Source organism: Leptodactylus fuscus, chromosome 2 (genome assembly GCF_031893055.1).
Source record: "Leptodactylus fuscus isolate aLepFus1 chromosome 2, aLepFus1.hap2, whole genome shotgun sequence".
Taxonomy (NCBI): domain Eukaryota; kingdom Metazoa; phylum Chordata; class Amphibia; order Anura; family Leptodactylidae; genus Leptodactylus; species Leptodactylus fuscus.
The window spans coordinates 241,802,017-241,823,230 of NC_134266.1; the positions used below are offsets into that span (position 1 = coordinate 241,802,017).

The 21,214-nt window shown below is 44.6% G+C and overlaps 1 protein-coding gene across 4 annotated transcripts in view; it reads left to right on the forward strand.

The window, feature by feature from the left end:
• Positions 1-21,214, forward strand: part of DCLK1 (doublecortin like kinase 1) — a 289,553-nt gene that overhangs the window by 174,680 nt on the left and 93,659 nt on the right. For 3 of the 4 annotated variants that reach the window (XM_075265954.1, XM_075265952.1, XM_075265953.1), the window contains exon 6: positions 18,788-18,882. In XM_075265954.1, the coding sequence (XP_075122055.1) occupies positions 18,788-18,882 (95 nt within the window). Of the gene's footprint in view, positions 1-17,465; positions 17,728-18,787; positions 18,883-21,214 lie in introns of those variants that run through there. The other variant, XM_075265955.1, reaches the window with a different exon arrangement.

Genomic DNA, 21,214 nt, shown 5'->3' on the forward strand with positions numbered 1-21,214 from the left:
ATTCATAAATTCCCCATAAATACCAATAAACAAAGAAGGATCATACAAGTATATAAAATCCATACAAATACGTATATATGGCCAGAGAAAATCTGGAAGTTACCATATGGGCACTGTTACTTCTAGTCCTGTGAGAATATAAATCTAAACTGGATGCACCTAATAAACAATAACATACAAAACACAGTCTGGCGGTTTATAAGCGAGCACATCTGTGTTGTAAAAAAATATGTACATGCAGGTGTAGCAAAAATAATGTATCAAGAAAAAGAGAATCATCCAAATATAGAACGCCATACTATGTAGCAGGTGCGCAATATCCAAAATATAGGGCAATTGCGAACACAAAATACAAAAACAGTATGCAAGCACTATGTCACATGCAACGTTTGCATCCAGAAAATGAAAGGTTATGTAGGTACAAACCACTAGGAGTACAATTGGAAGATATTTCAACCATGCCCGGGGTAAACAGCCACACGTATATCGCCACTGCAACTGGCAACTTCCTCAATGGAAGGGTCAACTCACACGGATTGAACTCCCATGGTCCAGGGGGAGGAGCTTAATGTAGAATGGGCGTGTTTAGTGATGATACAGCAGTGCTCAGTAATAGAAGAAAACGCCCCCTGTACCCCAAGATCCTCATTTGGATAAAGAGTAAGGCTAATGCCCCACGTTGCAGAAACAAAACTTTTTTGTTGCAGATTTTATTGCGTTTTTTGAGCCAAAGCCAGGAGTGGATTGAGAAGAAAGTAGACGTATAAGAGCTTTCTATATATTTCACATTCCTTTTGTAGATATTTTTGGCTTTGGCTCAAAAAAAAAAAAAAAAAAATGGCCCAAAATCTTCAACAAAAAAAGCTGCATTTCCGCAACTTGGGGCCTTAGACTAAAATTACTTTGTATAAGCATCCCTGGGGCTGTGAAACATAAGAAAGGTATGGTTTTAATCTGCTAACAGCATCAACAGCACTATGGGAGTGGTGTAAAGTAGCTGGGGGTTAGTGATAGAGTCAGGTCTGAGAAGTTGTCCTGAGTGAGAAGTACAGTCCTCAAGAACATAATTTGTGCTACAGTCCTATTTTATGTAAGACAAACACACAAAATGATCTTTTGAAGGGGTGGGCTCAAATAGCAATACAGGGGAATTCAATATTTGGTCACCAAAATGTACAGTCTACATTGGAGTGGTCTCATCAAAGAAATGGAAAAGTTCCACTGTGTCTACAGACCTAGACTGGTGGCCATGCATGGTATCTCAGAATTCAGAGATTCCTGCATAGACACTGTACTACGATGGAAAGTTTCAGAAGACGTGGCTTGAGACTTGGCATCTAAAAACTGACTTTTCACAAAATCATGAGTCATCTCTAATATAATGTAGAAAAATTAGATTTTTAGAAGTTTGTGTACTGGATAAACATTCTTTATAAGCTTCCTGGAGGGATTTTGACACACAATTCATATTGCCTGACATTTTGGTGTTCTGGACAGGATGCGATTGCCTGCACTGAATCGAACAGGCTGACCTTTGTGTTTAACAGTGAGCTTGTTGTACGTCCTATGACAGAGGTAATACGCAGTAATTATTTCCACCATTTCTGTCTCTTCCTAAGAATTCCATCATCCACGCTGAAGACCTCATGTAGTCATATCCACCCGTCTCTTATTCCAATATCAAAGTCTCAGGTGGCCAAAAGCAAAACTTTGTTGATTTTGACTTATTGGCGGTTAAGCTTCCTCTGTTTGCTGTGAATCACTGGACACTGAGTGTTCTCAAAGTATCAAAAATGAGTAGTGCGAAATATTGGGACTGACAATTTCCTAAACTGAGATATATTTTGCAGCAAACCTGCTATGGATTAATTACCAAATTACAGATTGCTGGGGTTCACAGAGTTCCCAGACCACTAGTGATCAGAACAGGGACCTGAAAGTTCCCATGTGAATGGAGTGGTGGAGCTCATGCATGGCAACAAGAGAGCAGCACAGTACAGTGGAAAATCCAAAGGGAAGGTCAGGCAGGCAAAGCGGTAACAGGAGCGGTAGAGCAATACAAAATCAGTGTTCAGGAAGAAAAGGTCTAGAGGCAAGCTAGGGTCATTAACAGGAGCAGACATAGTACAAAAATCAGGAGGCAAAGGCAGGGTCAGGGCTTGTTCACATCTGCACCCGGTCTCCGTTTATACAGGTTTCCGTTTCCTGCCCGAAACTGGGCAGGAAATGGAAACCTGCAGGCAATTTTCAAACCCATTCAAATGAATGGGTTTGAAAAGTGTCCAGCCGTGAGCGCCGGTGAGCGTTTTATGCTCTCCGCGGCGAAACCATTTTTTTTTAACCGGACACAAAGTCGGACATGTTTATGGTGTCTGGTTTTAAAAAAACGGTTTCGCCGCAGAGAGCATAAAACGCTCACCGGCGCTCACGGCCGGACCCGGTCTGACAGGTTTCAGTCTTCTGCCGGCAGAAGACGGAAACCTGAGTACGGACTTCGAACGCTGGTGTGAACCCAGCGTCAGAGCACAGGCAATCAGATCAGGAGAAACACTTACTATGAGGAATACAGGAGGTAACAGTGAATAGGCAGCAGTGGTCCGCCACCAGAGCCAAGGGGTTGTCCCATCACAAGAATCCTATCTATACTGCTTATTAATGTGAATGTAAGACTTTTCCTAAATACATTACTTCAGCAAAACTGCTTTGTTTGTCCACTATCTTACTTTATTCATTTTTTTGGGACACATCCCTTGACTTATCTGGTCATAAGTCAAGTGATGTATCTGCTGCTCTGAGGGGGGAGGGAGGAGGGGCTAAGTGCACGGGAGCGAGCCTGGAGGGGGTGTAGTTTACCCTTTGGGGGAAGGGCCGCCAATACAAACCCAGCATCCGCTGTAATAGAGAGGCGGATGCCGGGGAGTGTAGACGCCGGCACAGATGCACAGACGCCGGCATAGATGCCAGCAACATCGCTATGCGGAATAACAGCATCGCTTCTGCCGCTGCTGGCTTCATGCAGGGCAGAAGCATAGCGATGTTGCCTGCGTCTGTGCATCTGTGCCGGTGTCTAACCGTCCCCGGCATCCGCCTCTCTATTACAGCGGATGCCGGGTCTGTATTCACATATGTAAAGCCAAGCGATGAGATGCTGCTGACCCTGCGTGCGCGCTCATAGACCATAGAGAGAGGCGGATGCCGGGTCTGTATTCGCATTGTGAAGCCTAGACTGGTCTATGAGCGCGCACGCAGGGCCAGCGGCATCTCACCGCTTTGCTTTGCATATGTGACCCCTCCTACCAATGACGCAACAAAGCCGGAAGACAGAAGATTTTATAGCAACTAAGACTGGTGAGTATGCGACGTGGGACAACCCCTTTAAATAGACTCTGGCCCGCTGCTAAGCCGAAAACCTAAAGTCCCCTCTCCGGCTCAGGAGGAGATCAGAAAGGTTCCGGTTGCCTATAGTGACTCTGCATTATTCTTGTCCTGTGATATCACAGTGTGCATTTGTCATAGTGATGTCACAGTTTATATTTGTTTTGTACTGTGACATCACCGTATGTGTTGTTCTTGTTCGGTGACATTACAATGTGTATTGTTCATGCTCTGTGATATCAGAGCATTATTCTAGTTCTGTAACATCATAGTTTGCATTATTCTTCTCTGATGTCACAGTGTGCGTTTGCCTTGTACTGGGACATCACAGTCTGTATTATTCTTGTTCTGTGACATCACAGTCTGTATTATTCTTGTTCTGTGACATCATAATGTACATTATTTTTGTCTTGTGACATCACAGTTTGCATTATTCATCTGTGACATCACAGTCTACACTATTCTGTGGTGTATTACTCACAGTATGAGTTATCAGTTTGCCGTAACTACTCTGACTATATCATTGCCCTCGGACTTGGGTGAACTATCTACCGTATATGAATTTTGAATGATAAATAATAGAGATGAGCGAACAGTGTTCTATCGAACACATGTTCGATCGGATATCAGGGTGTTCGCCATGTTCGAATCGAATCGAACACCACGTGGTAAAGTGCGCCAAAATTCGATTCCCCTCCCACCTTCCCTGGCGCCTTTTTTGCACCAATAACAGCGCAGGGGAGGTGGGACAGGAACTACGACACCGGGGGCATTGAAAAAAATTGGAAAAAGTCATTGGCTGCCGAAATCAGGTGACCTCCATTTTAGACGAATAGTGGATTTCAAATCCGGGTCATATGAGAATGTGAACTTTGTGACTATGAGACAGGGATAGCTGTACAGGCAGGGATAGCTAGGGATAACCTTTATTTAGGGGGGAATGTTATTAAAAATAACTTTTTGGGGCTCTATCGGGTGTGTAATTGTGATTTTTGTGAGATAAACTTTTTCCCATAGGGATGCATTGGCCAGCGCTGATTGGCCGAATTCCGTACTCTGGCCAATCAGTGCTGGCCAATGCATTCTATTAGCTTGATGAAGCAGAGTGTGCACAAGGGTTCAAGCGCACCCTCGGCTCTGATGTAGCAGAGCCGAGGCTGCACAAGGGTTCAAGCGCACCCTCGGCTCTGATGTAGCAGAGCCGAGGCTGCACAAGGGTTCAAGCGCACCCTCGGCTCTGATGTAGGAGAGCCGAGGGTGCACTTGAACCCTTGTGCACCCTCAGCTCTGCTACATCAGAGCCGAGGGTGCGCTTGAACCCTTGTGCACACTCTGCTTCATCAAGCTAATAGAATGCATTGGCCAGCGCTGATTGGCCAATGTATTCTATTAGCCTGATGAAGTAGAGCTGAATGTGTGTGCTAAGCACACACATTCAGCTCTACTTCATCGGGCTAATAGAATGCATTGGCCAGCGCTGATTGGCCAGAGTACGGAACTCGACCAATCAGCGCTGGCTCTGCTGGAGGAGGCGGAGTCTAAGATCGCTCCACACCAGTCTCCATTCAGGTCCGACCTTAGACTCCGCCTCCTCCGGCAGAGCCAGCGCTGATTGGCCGAAGGCTGGCCAATGCATTCCTATGCGAATGCAGACTTAGCAGTGCTGAGTCAGTTTTGCTCAACTACACATCTGATGCACACTCGGCACTGCTACATCAGATGTAGCAATCTGATGTAGCAGAGCCGAGGGTGCACTAGAACCCCTGTGCAAACTCAGTTCACGCTAATAGAATGCATTGGCCAGCGCTGATTGGCCAATGCATTCTATTAGCCCGATGAAGTAGAGCTGAATGTGTGTGCTAAGCACACACATTCAGCACTGCTTCATCACGCCAATACAATGCATTAGCCAGTGCTGATTGGCCAGAGTACGGAATTCGGCCAATCAGCGCTGGCTCTGCTGGAGGAGGCGGAGTCTAAGGTCGGACCTGAATGGAGACTGGTGTGGAGCGATCTTAGACTCCGCCTCCTCCAGCAGAGCCAGCGCTGATTGGTCGAGTTCCGTACTCTGGCCAATCAGCGCTGGCCAATGCATTCTATTAGCCCGATGAAGTAGAGCTGAATGTGTGTGCTTAGCACACACATTCAGCTCTACTTCATCAGGCTAATAGAATACATTGGCCAATCAGCGCTGGCCAATGCATTCTATTAGCTTGATGAAGCAGAGTGTGCACAAGGGTTCAAGCGCACCCTCGGCTCTGATGTAGCAGAGCTGAGGGTGCACAAGGGTTCAAGTGCACCCTCGGCTCTCCTACATCAGAGCCGAGGGTGCGCTTGAACCCTTGTGCAGCCTCAGCTCTGCTACATCAGAGCCGAGGGTGCGCTTGAACCCTTGTGCACACTCTGCTTCATCAAGCTAATAGAATGCATTGGCCAGCACTGATTGGCCAGAGTACGGAATTCGGCCAATCAGCGCTGGCCAATGCATTCTATTAGCCCGATGAAGTAGAGCTGAATGTGTGTGCTAAGCACACACATTCAGCACTGCTTCATCACGCCAATACAATGCATTAGCCAGTGCTGATTGGCCAGAGTACGGAATTCGGCCAATCAGCGCTGGCTCTGCTGGAGGAGGCGGAGTCTAAGATCGCTCCACACCAGTCTCCATTCAGGTCCGACCTTAGACTCCGCCTCCTCCAGCAGAGCCAGCGCTGATTGGCCGAATTCCGTACTCTGGCCAATCAGCACTGGCTAATGCATTGTATTGGCGTGATGAAGCAGTGCTGAATGTGTGTGCTTAGCACACACATTCAGCTCTACTTCATCGGGCTAATAGAATGCATTGGCCAGCGCTGATTGGCCGAATTCCGTACTCTGACCAATCAGCACTGGCTAATGCATTGTATTGGCGTGATGAAGCAGTGCTGAATGTGTGTGCTTAGCACACACATTCAGCTCTACTTCATCGGGCTAATAGAATGCATTGGCCAGCGCTGATTGGCCGAATTCCGTACTCTGGCCAATCAGCACTGGCTAATGCATTGTATTGGCGTGATGAAGCAGTGCTGAATGTGTGTGCTTAGCACACACATTCAGCTCTACTTCATCGGGCTAATAGAATGCATTGGCCAATCAGCGCTGGCCAATGCATTCTATTAGCGTGAACTGAGTTTGCACAGGGGTTCTAGTGCACCCTCGGCTCTGCTACATCAGATTGCTACATCTGATGTAGCAGTGCCGAGTGTGCATCAGATGTGTAGTTGAGCAAAACTGACTCAGCACTGCTAAGTCTGCATTCGCATAGGAATGCATTGGCCAGCCTTCGGCCAATCAGCGCTGGCTCTGCCGGAGGAGGCGGAGTCTAAGGTCGGACCTGAATGGAGACTGGTGTGGAGCGATCTTAGACTCCGCCTCCTCCAGCAGAGCCAGCGCTGATTGGTCGAGTTCCGTACTCTGGCCAATCAGCACTGGCCAATGCATTTCTATGGGGAAAAGTTAGCTTGCGAAAATCGCAAACTGACAGGGATTTCCATGAAATAAAGTGACTTTTATGCCCCCAGACATGCTTCCCCTGCTGTCCCAGTGTCATTCCAGGGTGTTGGTATCATTTCCTGGGGTGTCATAGTGGACTTGGTGACCCTCCAGACACGAATTTGGGTTTCCCCCTTAACGAGTTTATGTTCCCCATAGACTATAATGGGGTTCGAAACCCATTCGAACACTCGAACAGTGAGCGGCTGTTCGAATCGAATTTCGAACCTCGAACATTTTAGTGTTCGCTCATCTCTAATAAATAAGAATGTTTCCATCCATTTGCAACAAGGAGAGATCCTGAAAGTAAAAGTAATAGAAATGATTTAATAAAATCCGCCATATTTCTATAACCTTTATAGGAACCAGTGTGACCCCACATATAGTCATGAAAATCTGTCCGTTTGTAAGGACATGGTCTGCTTGAGAGCAAAGAATATCTCCAGATTTCTTGTATCCTGGTAAAAAGCTTTGCCTTCATTCTGTGATTCAATGGGAACAACGTCTTTTATCATAATTATGCAATTTTCTTGTAATGATGCTAATTTCTTACATGGCAGAAAATAGTGTTAATGGTCTGTTTCCCAAGGCAACAAAACACATAATAGCGGTCATAATTTTATCATAATTAGCCAAAAAAAAGCGGTGAGTGATTGGTCAGAGTAGTGATGTCGGAGGGGCATAATTTATGTTTTTCTCTGTTTTCTAAGTATTTATCCAGTACAGATAGCTAGATTATTGCAAAACATGTTTATTCTAGGAATTCAGTGTGTTACAGGGCTGCGTGGGGAAGGAGAGGAGGCCCAAGGATGGCGGGTTCGTTCTTAGAGGTACAGTGGGTTAGAATGTATTGATTTCGAGAATATACAGTATATGGAAAAACTTCCCTTATTACCGTTCCAAGCCCAATTATTCTCACTTTGAGAACTTAGTTTAGTGAGTGGTACACAGTAAGGGTATGTTTACACTGAGTTTTTTGCAGGTGGATTTTGACGAGGAATCCACCTCAAAATCTGCCTGTAAAAATGGCTTCCATTGACTTCAATGGGAGCTGCTCACTTTTTTTCCCCACTAACTAGTAGCAGAAAAAAGAAGCGACATGACCTATCTTGCCGTGGATTCTGCGGCTGAGTCGGCTGCGGTGTCTGCGGCATGAGACACGTTCCTGTTTAGGCCCATTCATTCGGGCCTAATCAGGAGTGGGATGCTACGACGGAATGCCGATGCTGCCGTGCGAATACTCACAAGGCAGAAAAGGTTTCCGCCACCTTTTCCTCCATCGGAACATACCCTTACTCTGTCTATCTATGGTACATGTACCCCAGGGGGGTACTCCATGCATTCTTGGGGGTACACGCCATGACCGACAACGATTACTCTGGAAGTGGCAGATTTTGTGAATGCTGAGGTTTCCGAGGCTCCTGGGGGGGCTAGTGGCCCCAACCACCCACCATCTTCAATACCGATGGACAGTGGCAGCCAAGAAGAAGCCAAGGTTAAGGAGCTGGGTCTCCTTTACAACAGCGGGTAGTCTGTTGTAAATAGATAAGTGGATTCTGATCTTTCATCTGATGAGCCAAAAACTGGTCAGAAGTTAGAAGACCCACAGAACTTTTAGTGTGTGTTTTCCACGGGTGCACCCGTAAGCAAATGGATTTACTTGGCGCTCTAGTTTATCTTCACCATTGGGAGCAGGATATGCAACATGACAGGCAGCGGTGTCAGTTGGGGATACTCAGTCGGAATTTTTTTCACATGAAGGTACTAGGGTGTACTTTGAAAAGGATTATAAAGGCGTTTATCAGGCAAATATGAGAAACATTTCCCTCTTCCTGCTAAACTGACTTGCACTCTGAAATCTTGGCTGCATCAATCTCGGCCACATGTATCAGATTACACATATCTGTAGAAGTCTATGGAGAGGAGACAGCACAAGCTGGGGGAGAAATAAGCAGTGACTTACGCTTAGGTTCATGCTGTAGCAAAATAATAACTTTTTGATGACAGCCCAAGTACAATCTATACCAGTCACTACTTCTGTATGGATGCCCTGCATGATCCTGAGGATATTTCTGAGAGATGCTTAAAATGAAAGGGGTTGTCCCATTAAAGACACATATTACACCTTTTACAGGAGACTAGATAAGTGTCACATTGCTGGAGGTCCAACTACTGCCCCCCCCCCCCATGACCTGAATAATGGGAAAATGAAATTCTCACTGTGTCCTCCATGTGAATAGAGCACCTGTGTATTTAAGTGATGAGACTGCAGTCCCGGGAACCACATAGAGGTAATTGGAGTGCTATGGGGTAAGGCCAATTATTCCCGGAAATGGCAGATGAGGTTTAATATTGATAAGGTTATACATTTTGTATAAAAAAAATATGCATGGACGAGGAATTGGGAGTAATTGTTAATAGAGATGAGCGAACACTAAAATGTTCGAGGTTCGAAATTCGATTCGAACAGCCGCTCACTGTTCGAGTGTTCGAATGGGTTTCGAACCCCATTATAGTCTATGGGGAACATAAACTCGTTAAGGGGGAAACCCAAATTCGTGTCTGGAGGGTCACCAAGTCCACTATGAAACCCCAGGAAATGATACCAACACCCTGGAATGACACTGGGACAGCAGGGGAAGCATGTCTGGGGGCATAAAAGTCACTTTATTTCATGGAAATCCCTGTCAGTTTGCGATTTTCGCAAGCTAACTTTTCCCCATAGAAATGCATTGGCCAGTGCTGATTGGCCAGAGTACGGAACTCGACCAATCAGCGCTGGCTCTGCTGGAGGAGGCGGAGTCTAAGATCGCTCCACACCAGTCTCCATTCAGGTCCGACCTTAGACTCCGCCTCCTCCGGCAGAGCCAGCGCTGATTGGCCGAAGGCTGGCCAATGCATTCCTATGCGAATGCAGAGACTTAGCAGTGCTGAGTCAGTTTTGCTCAACTACACATCTGATGCACACTCGGCACTGCTACATCAGATGTAGCAATCTGATGTAGCAGAGCCAAGGGTGCACTAGAACCCCTGTGCAAACTCAGTTCACGCTAATAGAATGCATTGGCCAGCGCTGATTGGCCAATGCATTCTATTAGCCCGATGAAGTAGAGCTGAATGTGTGTGCTAAGCACACACATTCAGCACTGCTTCATCACGCCAATACAATGCATTAGCCAGTGCTGATTGGCCAGAGTACGGAATTCGGCCAATCAGCGCTGGCTCTGCCGGAGGAGGCGGAGTCTAAGGTCGGACCTGAATGGAGACTGGTGTGGAGCGATCTTAGACTCCGCCTCCTCCAGCAGAGCCAGCGCTGATTGGCCGAATTCCGTACTCTGGCCAATCAGCGCTGGCCAATGCATTCTATTAGCCCGATGAAGTAGAGCTGAATGTGTGTGCTTAGCACACACATTCAGCTCTACTTCATCGGGCTAATAGAATGCATTGGCCAATCAGCGCTGGCCAATGCATTCTATTAGCTTGATGAAGCAGAGTGTGCACAAGGGTTCAAGCGCACCCTCGGCTCTGATGTAGCAGAGCCGAGGGTGCACAAGGGTTCAAGTGCACCCTCGGCTCTCCTACATCAGAGCCGAGGGTGCGCTTGAACCCTTGTGCAGCCTCAGCTCTGCTACATCAGAGCCGAGGGTGCGCTTGAACCCTTGTGCACACTCTGCTTCATCAAGCTAATAGAATGCATTGGCCAGCACTGATTGGCCAGAGTACGGAATTCGGCCAATCAGCGCTGGCCAATGCATCCCTATGGGAAAAAGTTTATCTCACAAAAATCACAATTACACACCCGATAGAGCCCCAAAAAGTTATTTTTAATAACATTCCCCCATAAATAAAGGTTATCCCTAGCTATCCCTGCCTGTACAGCTATCCCTGTCTCATAGTCACAAAGTTCACATTCTCATATGACCCGGATTTGAAATCCACTATTCGTCTAAAATGGAGGTCACCTGATTTCGGCAGCCAATGACTTTTTCCAATTTTTTTCAATGCCCCCAGTGTCGTAGTTCCTGTCCCACCTCCCCTGCGCTGTTATTGGTGCAAAAAAGGCGCCAGGGAAGGTGGGAGGGGAATCGAATTTTGGCGCACTTTACCACGTGGTGTTCGATTCGATTCGAACATGGCGAACACCCTGATATCCGATCGAACATGTGTTCGATAGAACACTGTTCGCTCATCTCTAATTGTTAATAATAAACTAAATTCTAAGGTCTTAATCAATGCCAGTCTGCTGTTCCTAAAGCCAACAGGGTCTTGTCCTGTATTAAGAATGATACCTTGGTAGACAGGAATATACTGTTACACCCCTGTAAAGCACTAGTGCATATTCAGTATGCCGCTCAGTTTTGGGCACCAGTTGGTAGAATAGACATCACAAAGCTGGAGAGTTCAGAGAAGGACAACCAAATATGTATTATTGTGTTGTAGGGAAGATCTCACTAATGAAGATAAGCTATCAAAACTAAATGTATCAAGTGTAGTGAAGAGAAAGCCGAGGGAAATACGATATCTCTATATGAATACATAACCGGTCCTCAGTGTATTAAATTATTTAGTTTGTGAACCAAACACAAAAGATGGGGTCAGTGCTTACAGGAAGTGCAAGTCGCAAAATACAGAAGCATTGCTGCCCGAACTGCAAAATTATGGAAGAATTGCAGGATTTGATAGTGCCATAAAGTGCCGTGAGAACTTGAATAAGTACGTCTTTGCAAACCGCAATATAGAGGACTACAGCAGGGGTCAGGAAGGAATATTCTCCACTTTAGGTCGAGAACGTTGCGTATTACAGTACCTGTAAATTGGATGGGATTCTGGCTAATCCCATCCACACAATGCTCACAATTATACCTACGGAAACACTAGCGTTTTCCGTATAGGTATAATAGAAGCATAAAGTCTACAGCGGAATGATGCCGAATGATGCATTTGCATTTTAGTCTTCTCCGCAGCATTTTTTTATTTCAGGTCGCCACAGGAGGCCTTAGTCTAAATAGGTTTTCTTGGCTTTATCATTGACGATCTATCCTTAGCATAGGTCATCAATTAAAGATTGGCAGGGGTCTGACACACTTGAGTGGAACTGAGCAGCGATTAGGCCATGTGACCAATGAACATGACGTCACATGGCCTGTGAAGTAGAAGTGAGTGCCGCTGCCGCTTCAAACAGCTGATCCATAATGGTTAGCTCTAAAAGGATCTAAAATGATGGCCTATCCTAAGTCCCAGAAAACCCTTTTAATGGTGATTTGGGTCTGTGGACAGGTTCAGGCTTTCCCACAAGTGTACAGTAGAATCCAATAGTGGGAATAGTGGGCCACTGAGCCAGTTGGGCCCCCAGCTCAGGGCGGGTTCACACCTGCGCCCGATGCCTGTTTTCAGGTTTCCGTCTTCTGCTCACAGAAGACAGAAACCTGGCAGACCGTGTCTGGCCGTGAGCACCTGTGAGTGTTTTGTGCTCTCCGCGGCAAAACCATTTTTTCTTTTTTAACCCGACACAAAGTGCTGCATGCCTGACTTTGTGTCTGGTTAAAAAAATCCGGTTTCGCCTGGGAAAGCACAAAACGCTCACCGATGCTCGCTGCCGGACACTTTCCAAATGGGTTTGAAAAATGACTGCAGGTTTCCATCTCCTGCCCAGTTTTGGGAAGGAAACGGAAACCTGCTAAACGGAGACCGGGGCGCAGATGTGAACCCGCCCTTACCCTGGTATGGTGCAGTACGCTCATTGCGCTTCATACAGATACAGTATCTCAACCAGGCTATGTATTAGTATAATATACTAGGTAGAAACAACATATACCGTAGAGACATTGGGCTGCTGAGATGACATCTAGGTGCAGAGTTAGGCCAACCAGAATTCTGCCATGGGCCCCAAACTCTCTACTGCACTGCAGGGGCCCCAATAACCTATGTTCTGTCGTCTTATATGTTCTCAAAGTGTGCAGCCTGACATACAGCATAAACCTTTTCTGTCTTCCAAATAAGCAGATAATTTGTTCTATTTATTGGTCAATGTTATGAGGTATCTACATCCTACCCAAAGGACGGGCATTGAGAAGGTCAAGACCTATAAGCACCTGGGTGGGCTGGGCTGATCACATGGAGGCGCTGCACAGAAAGGGTCACAGCAGGCTCTACCTGCTCAGGAGCCTGAGGGCCTTTGGAGTCCAGGTGGCACTTTTTAGGGCCTTTTTTAACACTGTAGTAGCATCAGCCATCTTCCTCGGTGTGGCCTGCTGGGGGAGTAGCATACCAGCCAGGGACAGAAATAGACTTGACAGGCTGGTTAGAAGGGCCAGCTCTGTCCTGGCGAGCCCCCTGGACCCAGTACAGGTGGTAGGTGACAGAAGGATACTGTCTGTGGTGAGCTCCATGCGGGAGAACAACTTCCATCCCATGTATGAGACCGTGATATCACTGGGCAGTACTGTCAGTGACCGACTGCTTCACCCCAAGTGTGAGAAGGAGCTATCGGAGGTCCTTCCTTCCAACCGTGACCAGGCTGTATAATCTACATCAGGCTAAGCGAAGATCACTCCGCATAGAGAACTAAATGATCCTGAGTCCTTTTTTTTCTTTTTAGTTGCTATGACTCCTAGTATCTTATCTATTTGCTATGAACTTGTTTGTGTTCTTTCTTTTAATATATTACTGTATTATCCATGCTGCTGTAATACACTGAATTTCCCCATGGTGGGACTAATAAAGGATTATCTTATCTTATCTTATCTGGTACAACTATAACAATTCAAATAGTACAGGTATAAGCAGTGAGCATGAATAACATAGACATGGCACTTAGAAAGAAAAGCACATGGTAAGATGGCAGGCTATATATATATATATATATATATATATATCATTGTTTATTTATATAGCACCATTAATTCCATGGTGCTGTACATTATTAGATTAATTCCATGGTGCTTTACATTTGGGGGTTACATACAATACACAGAATATACAGGTAGATATAATACTAACAGTGATCGACTGGCACAGTGGGGTAGAGGGCCCTGCCCGCGAGGGCTTACAGTCTATGGCGGAAGCGGGTAGAGACAGAAGGAGAGGGGGAGGCAGTTCAGATGGTGGTGTGGTGCCAGTAATGTTATTGGAGGTTGTAGGCCTTCCTGAATAGGTGAGTCTTCAGGGCCTTCTTGAATCCTGTGATTGTGGGGATCAGTGTTAGGTGTCGTGGTAAGGAGTTCCAGAGTATGGGGGATGCACGGAAGAAATCTTGGAGGCGGTTGTATGAGGAGCACATGAGAGCAGAGCGGAGTAGGAGGTCATTGGAGGATCTGAGGTTACGTGTGGATAGGTAGCGGGAGATTAGTTCAGAGATATATGGAGGGGCCAGGTTGTGGATGGCTTTGTATGTTAGCGTTAGTAGCTTGAACTCAATCCGCTGGGCTATGGGTAGCCAGTGGAGGGACTGGCAGAGGGGAGCAGCCGATGAGGATTGGGGGGTTAGGTGAATTAAGCGAGCAGCACAGTTTAAGGTGGACTGGAGGGGGGCGAGGGTGTTATCTGGGAGTCCATGGAAAAGGGTGTTGCAGTAGTCTAAGCGGGAGATTATGAGGGCCTGGACAAGTATTTTGGTAGTGTCCGGGGTGAGGAAGGAGCGGATTTGGTGGATGTTCTTGAGCTGGAGGCGACAGAAGGTGTTGAGGGTTTGAATATGTGAATTGAAGGATAGTTCAGAGTCTAGGGTTACCCCAAGGCATCGGGCCTGTGGGACAGGGGTAAGTGGGGTTCCGTTAACTTTGATAGGTGGGTCGGGTGGAGGGGCCATATGGGATGGGGTGAAAATGATGAACTCCGTTTTCTCCATGTTGAGCTTGAGAAAACAGGAGGAGAGGAAGGAGGCTACAGCCGTTAAACAATCTGGAATTCTGGCCAGCAGAGAGGTAATGTCTGGTCCAGAGATGTATATTTGGGTGTCATCGGCATAGCAGTGGTACTGGAAACCATGAGATTCTATGAGTTGGCCCAGGCCAAGGGTGTAGATGGAGAACAGGAGGGGTCCTAGGACAGAGCCTTGGGGGACACCTACAGAGAGAGATATAAAACACATAACTTACTAACAGTAACAACCCCTTAATATTACCCTCTATTGTCCCACACACTTTAAAGGAGCTATACAACCTTACAGTATGGGGGACCACTGGCACTCCATCTATGCAGTTTATAAGTGCACAGCCTAATATGGATTGTGGATTTTAGAAATGTGCAAACAACTATTAGGAAATATTTGCATGTAGCTGTGTAGTGGGTCTCTGGAATGAATTTTACCGTGTGTGGACTAGACTAGTCATAAAGAGAGATAAGAGAGGACATGTGTATGTCCCAGGATAGGCATGAGCTGCATTTGCAGTTGGTACATTGGATTGCTGTCCCAGGATCTGTCGACTTACAAGCAAGGAAGAATGCAGGGAATGTACAGTGACTGCGCTTTCATGCAAGATTTTGGTCGTTCTCCTTTAATCAGCTGACAGCCTGAATGTGTATACTGAACTGTATATTACCTTTTATGTAAAAGTAGGGCAGTGCTTGCAAAAGCTTTTAAGTAAAAAGAGGAGTAATGGGATTTGCCTATAGCAACCCATTATTGATTTCCACACTTTTTATTTTCAGCTTTCATACTTAAATCTTCACTACAAAAATGAGAATCAGATTTTTCGCTTTTCTGAGCTAATTTCTACAATCACCACCAATATGTTTTCATTCAAAGAACCCCCCCACACACACACACACAAATCCACCACCACCACTGAATACCCATGCACAATGCTATTATTATTGGCTTATATCAAGCAGATATACTCTATAACCTTGGCCATCTAAAGCAATGGTAACATGTTGCTAGGATGACACGAGTGTACAGTCAGTGACAGTCTGACCACTATGACCACTGGTGCTGGTGCCGTCCTGAGAAAGCCAAGCAGACAAGCAGGTAGGAGACAAAGTGCCACAATTACCACCTCCCTCTAGTGATTGGCTATGGTCTCATCAGTCATAACCTCGCTGACCAGGCTCTGGTGGCGTATCCCAGTGACATGACTGCTTTGCAGATTTTAATATTGAGATTCTCCTCTCTACCAGGCCATTAAAAACATATTAAAAAGAAGAGCGCTTACCCCTTACAGGTGACTAGGACCCAACATGAGTACGTACCATTAATAACCACTATGATGAAAGGAGCCTCACGTGTGTATGTATCACTACTGGATGATTCATGTAACTCTCATTAGTGAATATAGTGTTTATGAATGTGTCATCAGTCTATTACAATGGTATGTGCGTATTCAAGTAATGTCAAGTGGGGGTCAGAGGTGAAAATGTTTCTTCCTGTTATATTGCTTTACAATTTCTTGGGCAGTCAGGGATAAGAAAGGGTGAATGGACAGCAACCTTGGCCATCTGTAGACTATATCCAAGATAAAGATGAAACTAGCCATGTCTCTCTTCAAAATATAGAAAGGGGAAGGAGGGGGGGCAGGAGGCATGGCTAAGCACAAGTCAGGTGCTTTGCATTACAAAGGAGTGGAAATACTTGGGAAACTTGATCACAATATTGGAGGCAGCCATGCTAGTTGCTGGCCATCTTCTAAGCTCCATAGAACCAGAAGAACTCTTAATTATATAAGGGTTTTCTTTTCTCTTTTTTGTTTTTAGAACTGTTTTGCTTGTTTGTCGTCATGTTTGTTTTGTCTTTCTCATATATAGCACTGAACCCTTTGGGTATTAGATTGTTACATTTAATGGTACTTTGTATTTGCTCTATAAACTCATTGCCTCTTTAAAGTATGTTTGCTGTGTTTTTGACTGTTGAAGAGATGCATCTATATGTGAGTGGGGTTTCTGCTGAGCCCATAGTCAGTAGCGGTGGCTGCGTGTATTTGGGGTGTTTGGATGTGATTTATGCCCAGTCTGCATGAAAGGTGAGTGCAAGATTGAGTGAAAGGAGTCAATCGGCCCATGACAGCCGCACTCACATTACGTGTTAAGACGTTCCGAATGTGACAACACTCTGTTTTCAATTAATGAGCCAATTAATAACTCAGTTAGGTTGGGTTCACATCTCCATTGGAGACTCTACTATGGCCAGAGTCCCTTCAGCCTTTGTCTTATTGTTGAGATAGATAGATAGATAGATAGATAGATAGATAGATAGATAGATAGATAGATAGATAGATAGATTTGTGTACACTCCGATATATAGCTATATTTTCTCTATTCTTTGCTTAGATAACTCTTTGCGTCAGTACTAGACATTACCAGACAAGCTTGTTGTGTTTGCGGAGACTTTATTGATGTTTCAGGAGTCATCTTTGGATATTAAGAGTTATTGTCTTTTCAATTTCCAGATGAGTCATTTGATATTTTGCCCTCATTGAAGAGCCCCATAATGATTCACTCCACAGCTTATGAAATTACTAAGGCTTTGGGGGGTATGGTAAGAGACGGATAGAGACAGCGTTGGGGGAGGGGAGGGGGGTGCTATTTTTCCATTCCTATAGCGCCAATATTCTGCTGTACTAATACCTTTGATGTAGCCCTAAGACTGCACCTGCACCTCCCACTGCTGCTTGGAAGACGTCAGGCTTACGCATTAAAAGCATCTGCTTCTGTAGCTGCATCTCACTGTATGAGCAGCACAGTGTCCTATCAACTAGTCGCTGCCGCTGCCACTGTGCTGGAGCTTCACTAACTACAAAGCAGCACTGGGCTTCCATTCATTGATCGATCCCTTTTATACAACCCGTCCAATCATTTAACCCTTACTCATGTTAGAGCTTATAGAAGGTAAGTTCAATGACTGATCCTCTAGACCTATAGAGTGTTAGAAACTGATCGGAATGTAAAACGCTGCGTTATTTCTGGATATTACTGCTGGGTCGGATAGTACAGAGTTATAATAGAGATGGCAATAAATGTTCTAATGATTATTATTATGCTAATATGTGTTATTATATCATTATTTCTTGCACTGAGCCGTGTATGAATAGGTATATTGTGCAGTCACGGTAGTGGCAATGTATATAACACAATAATTATACAGTAGTTAGGACGGCTGAATGGTTTTCCCATGTATCGAAATGTATCGAAATAACTTCTCTTTTTAATAATTTGAAATTTTTTGGTTATTTTATTGTATAGGAGATGATGCAGTAACATATATATATATATATATATATATATATATATATATATATTATAGTATAAGTGATATATATAGTATATTATAGTTATAAGTGATATAATACAATGTATAGGAGATGATGCAGTAACATATATATATATATATATATATATATATATATAATAGTATAAGTTACAATGTATTATATATGATTATATTTATTATTATTATTATTATCATGTATTGTATATTGTAGAGAAAATGTAGCTTAAATCACTTTATTTAGCTACCATTGAATAGGCAGAGAGCTAAATTGTTACTTATTGTATATTATACTGACTATAGTATATGATGGCTAAATGATAAGATGTTATATAAAGGGTTGATGTGTTATAGTATAGAGAGGCTTCTGATATCACGTAACGTTCAGCTTTGAGGTTCTGTGAGGTGATGTTGTGTATCGGCCGGTACCTGCTGGACATAAATCATCCTGCTGCAAGTGTAACGCAACGCTGGCTGTGTATGTGGATTGGTATTCTCATCCTTCCACTGTTGCTGTGCAGTCTGCAGTCAGTCTCATGAATGGAGTGACGTACCAATAGCTGTTTCTTATGGGTAAAGTACAGTGATACATTCTAGATAGATTCGCAGCAGACAAGGTCACGCTGACGGGGATTAAGATCACTTTTTAATTAACTTGTTCCCTTTGTTTTGTTCTCTCAGTCAATGGTACCCCAGGGAGCCAGCTTTCCACCCCTCGCTCGGGGAAATCACCAAGCCCATCACCGACCAGCCCAGGAAGTCTGCGGAAACAGAGGGTACAGTTGTTTATTTCTTATCTATTGTTATTGCTGCCAAAATATTTGGTGCATTATTGCATTGCTTCCTGTTGTCACTGTCACTTGTCAATCAGAAATGTACCGTGCCAGAAAAAAATGCATATATATACTGTATATATGTATATACTTAAGGTAAGTGCTTACTAATTCTCTCATAGTCCTATTTGTACCTTGGGATATACATTGTGCTCTCTAGCGCCTACTATAGATCGTCTCCATTAAATTGCAGTCAGAGGATGAACGGACACAGCGCCTCCATTCAGATCCTCCGCGAATATCAGTTCACATGACTACATTGTCCATATTGATAAGGGTTTCAAGTAAGCCATGTAGAAATATCTCTCCACTGATGAGAAAGATCTCTTTATGACATTTAGATCTTTACTCTGTCAGTCTCTTGCCCCAGAAGATGTCTCAGGATTTGACCTGGATGAACCATAGACAGCCATCTTGCCATTTTGGTCTGGTGAACCTCATGGGTCTGGTTAGCCGTGTGATGTGAATAGCTGCCATGGAAAAGCTTCTTGGATTATTCAGTTTCCTTAAAGGGCAACTCCAGTGGAAATGATCTTTTGATATGTCATAGTGGCAGTGATAAGATCAGACTGTGACATCTATAATGCCGGGCCATCACTTATTTATAGAACTAAAGGACCCCAAAGCACTTGAAGAATACTCATAGGTGTTGGAGAAATGTCCCATTCCTCTGAAATCCATACACCTCTCCCGAACAAGCCTTTTCAGTTGAATGGAAGGGATCTCCAGTTGCAAAGATTTCTGCATCATATCTGCTACTTGTGAATATACCTTTATATATCTTTTCTGCAGTTATTCTGTTGGAAGTTCTCAGAAAAAAAAAATTGTACCAAATAATGTATATTTGTTATGAAAATGATATGGATTTCATTGCGTGAACACACCCTAATACGCTGCAGATTTCCTGTATGCAGTTATGCAACAGTGTATCCACAACGTGTGAACATACCCCTACAACTGTCACGTTGTACATGGAGTCCAGTTTATAGAACAGGAGGTCTGATATATAGTTTTCTGTTCTTCCAATGCTTTGGAGTCCAGTAGGCGGATTCTATTCAGTGATTGACAGTTCTTTGTATACATGCGGATATAGTCAAGGAGTGAAACCGCCCACTGGACTCCTAAGCATTGAAAGATTAGGACTCTCAATCATAAGTTACAGGTTACCTGGCTATTCACATTAGATGTGTATTGGCTGAACATGACAATATCAACTGGACCGGCCGACCATCTAACATGTACTTGGGCCTCAGCCGCTCTTCCCTAACAGTAGATGTCAGTGGAGATAAGAATAGGGGATTTGGGTCGGGCTCAACATGCTCTGTATGAAGTTATAGAAGACCATATTAAGGGAAACCAGCAGGAAAGTAGAGATGCAATGGGCAATGCAAAAGAATACCAAATGGATTAAATGCTTAAAGGGATTTTCCAGCAGTTAAAAAACTTCTTGGGATTACCATAAACAGATGGTAGTCACTCTCACTGGTCCGGTTCTGACACCGCCTGGTTCCCGCTGCTTTGACTGGTGACAGGAAATACATGGAGCTTGTCATCCAGCCAATCACTGGTTGTTCTAGGTCACTGCCGTGATCAGTGATTGGCTAAAAGGACATCCTAGCCACTTCCTGTCTGTCAAGACACGTGCAAGTGAAGATGGGATGGAGCTGGGCAGCAACATAACTGGTATATATAACATGGTAACAGGGATCTATAAAAGTGAGTACCTTTTTTATGGTAGGACCCCCATTCTGAGCTAAGTTACATCAGCCTGAGCCCCCTTTAAATAACATGCATACAAAGTGAAGGTCTTCATCACTACAAAGCTCTGCATCGTCTAGCTTGTGCATCATTCATGGGTCCGTACTAACATGGCTACCCATGGCAGAGAACATTTCATTGCAATAATGTGGCCATATGTCAGCCCTATATGGCGGTACTGTCAAGGTGAGGTGGTAATTCCCTTTTCTCCGTACACAAGTGAAGCAAACATTGATTTATTAACCTGGGCAGAAGACATATCCAGGTCACAAGATGTGTGAATATAATACAGTTCTGATCTGGAGCAAAAGGTGAAATCTGTAGGGATATTTAGGGGGATAAAAGAGAATACTTTCAGGTATAATTTGCAATTCTGTAAGTAACAGGCAACTAAGCAGAGATTACTTCACCTGCTGCCATATAGGATAACATCCTGCAGGATAGGATTAAGGCTATGTTCACATCTGCATTGGAGTGCCCCTGTGCATAAAAAATTGCCAGATGAACCTCAATTTTT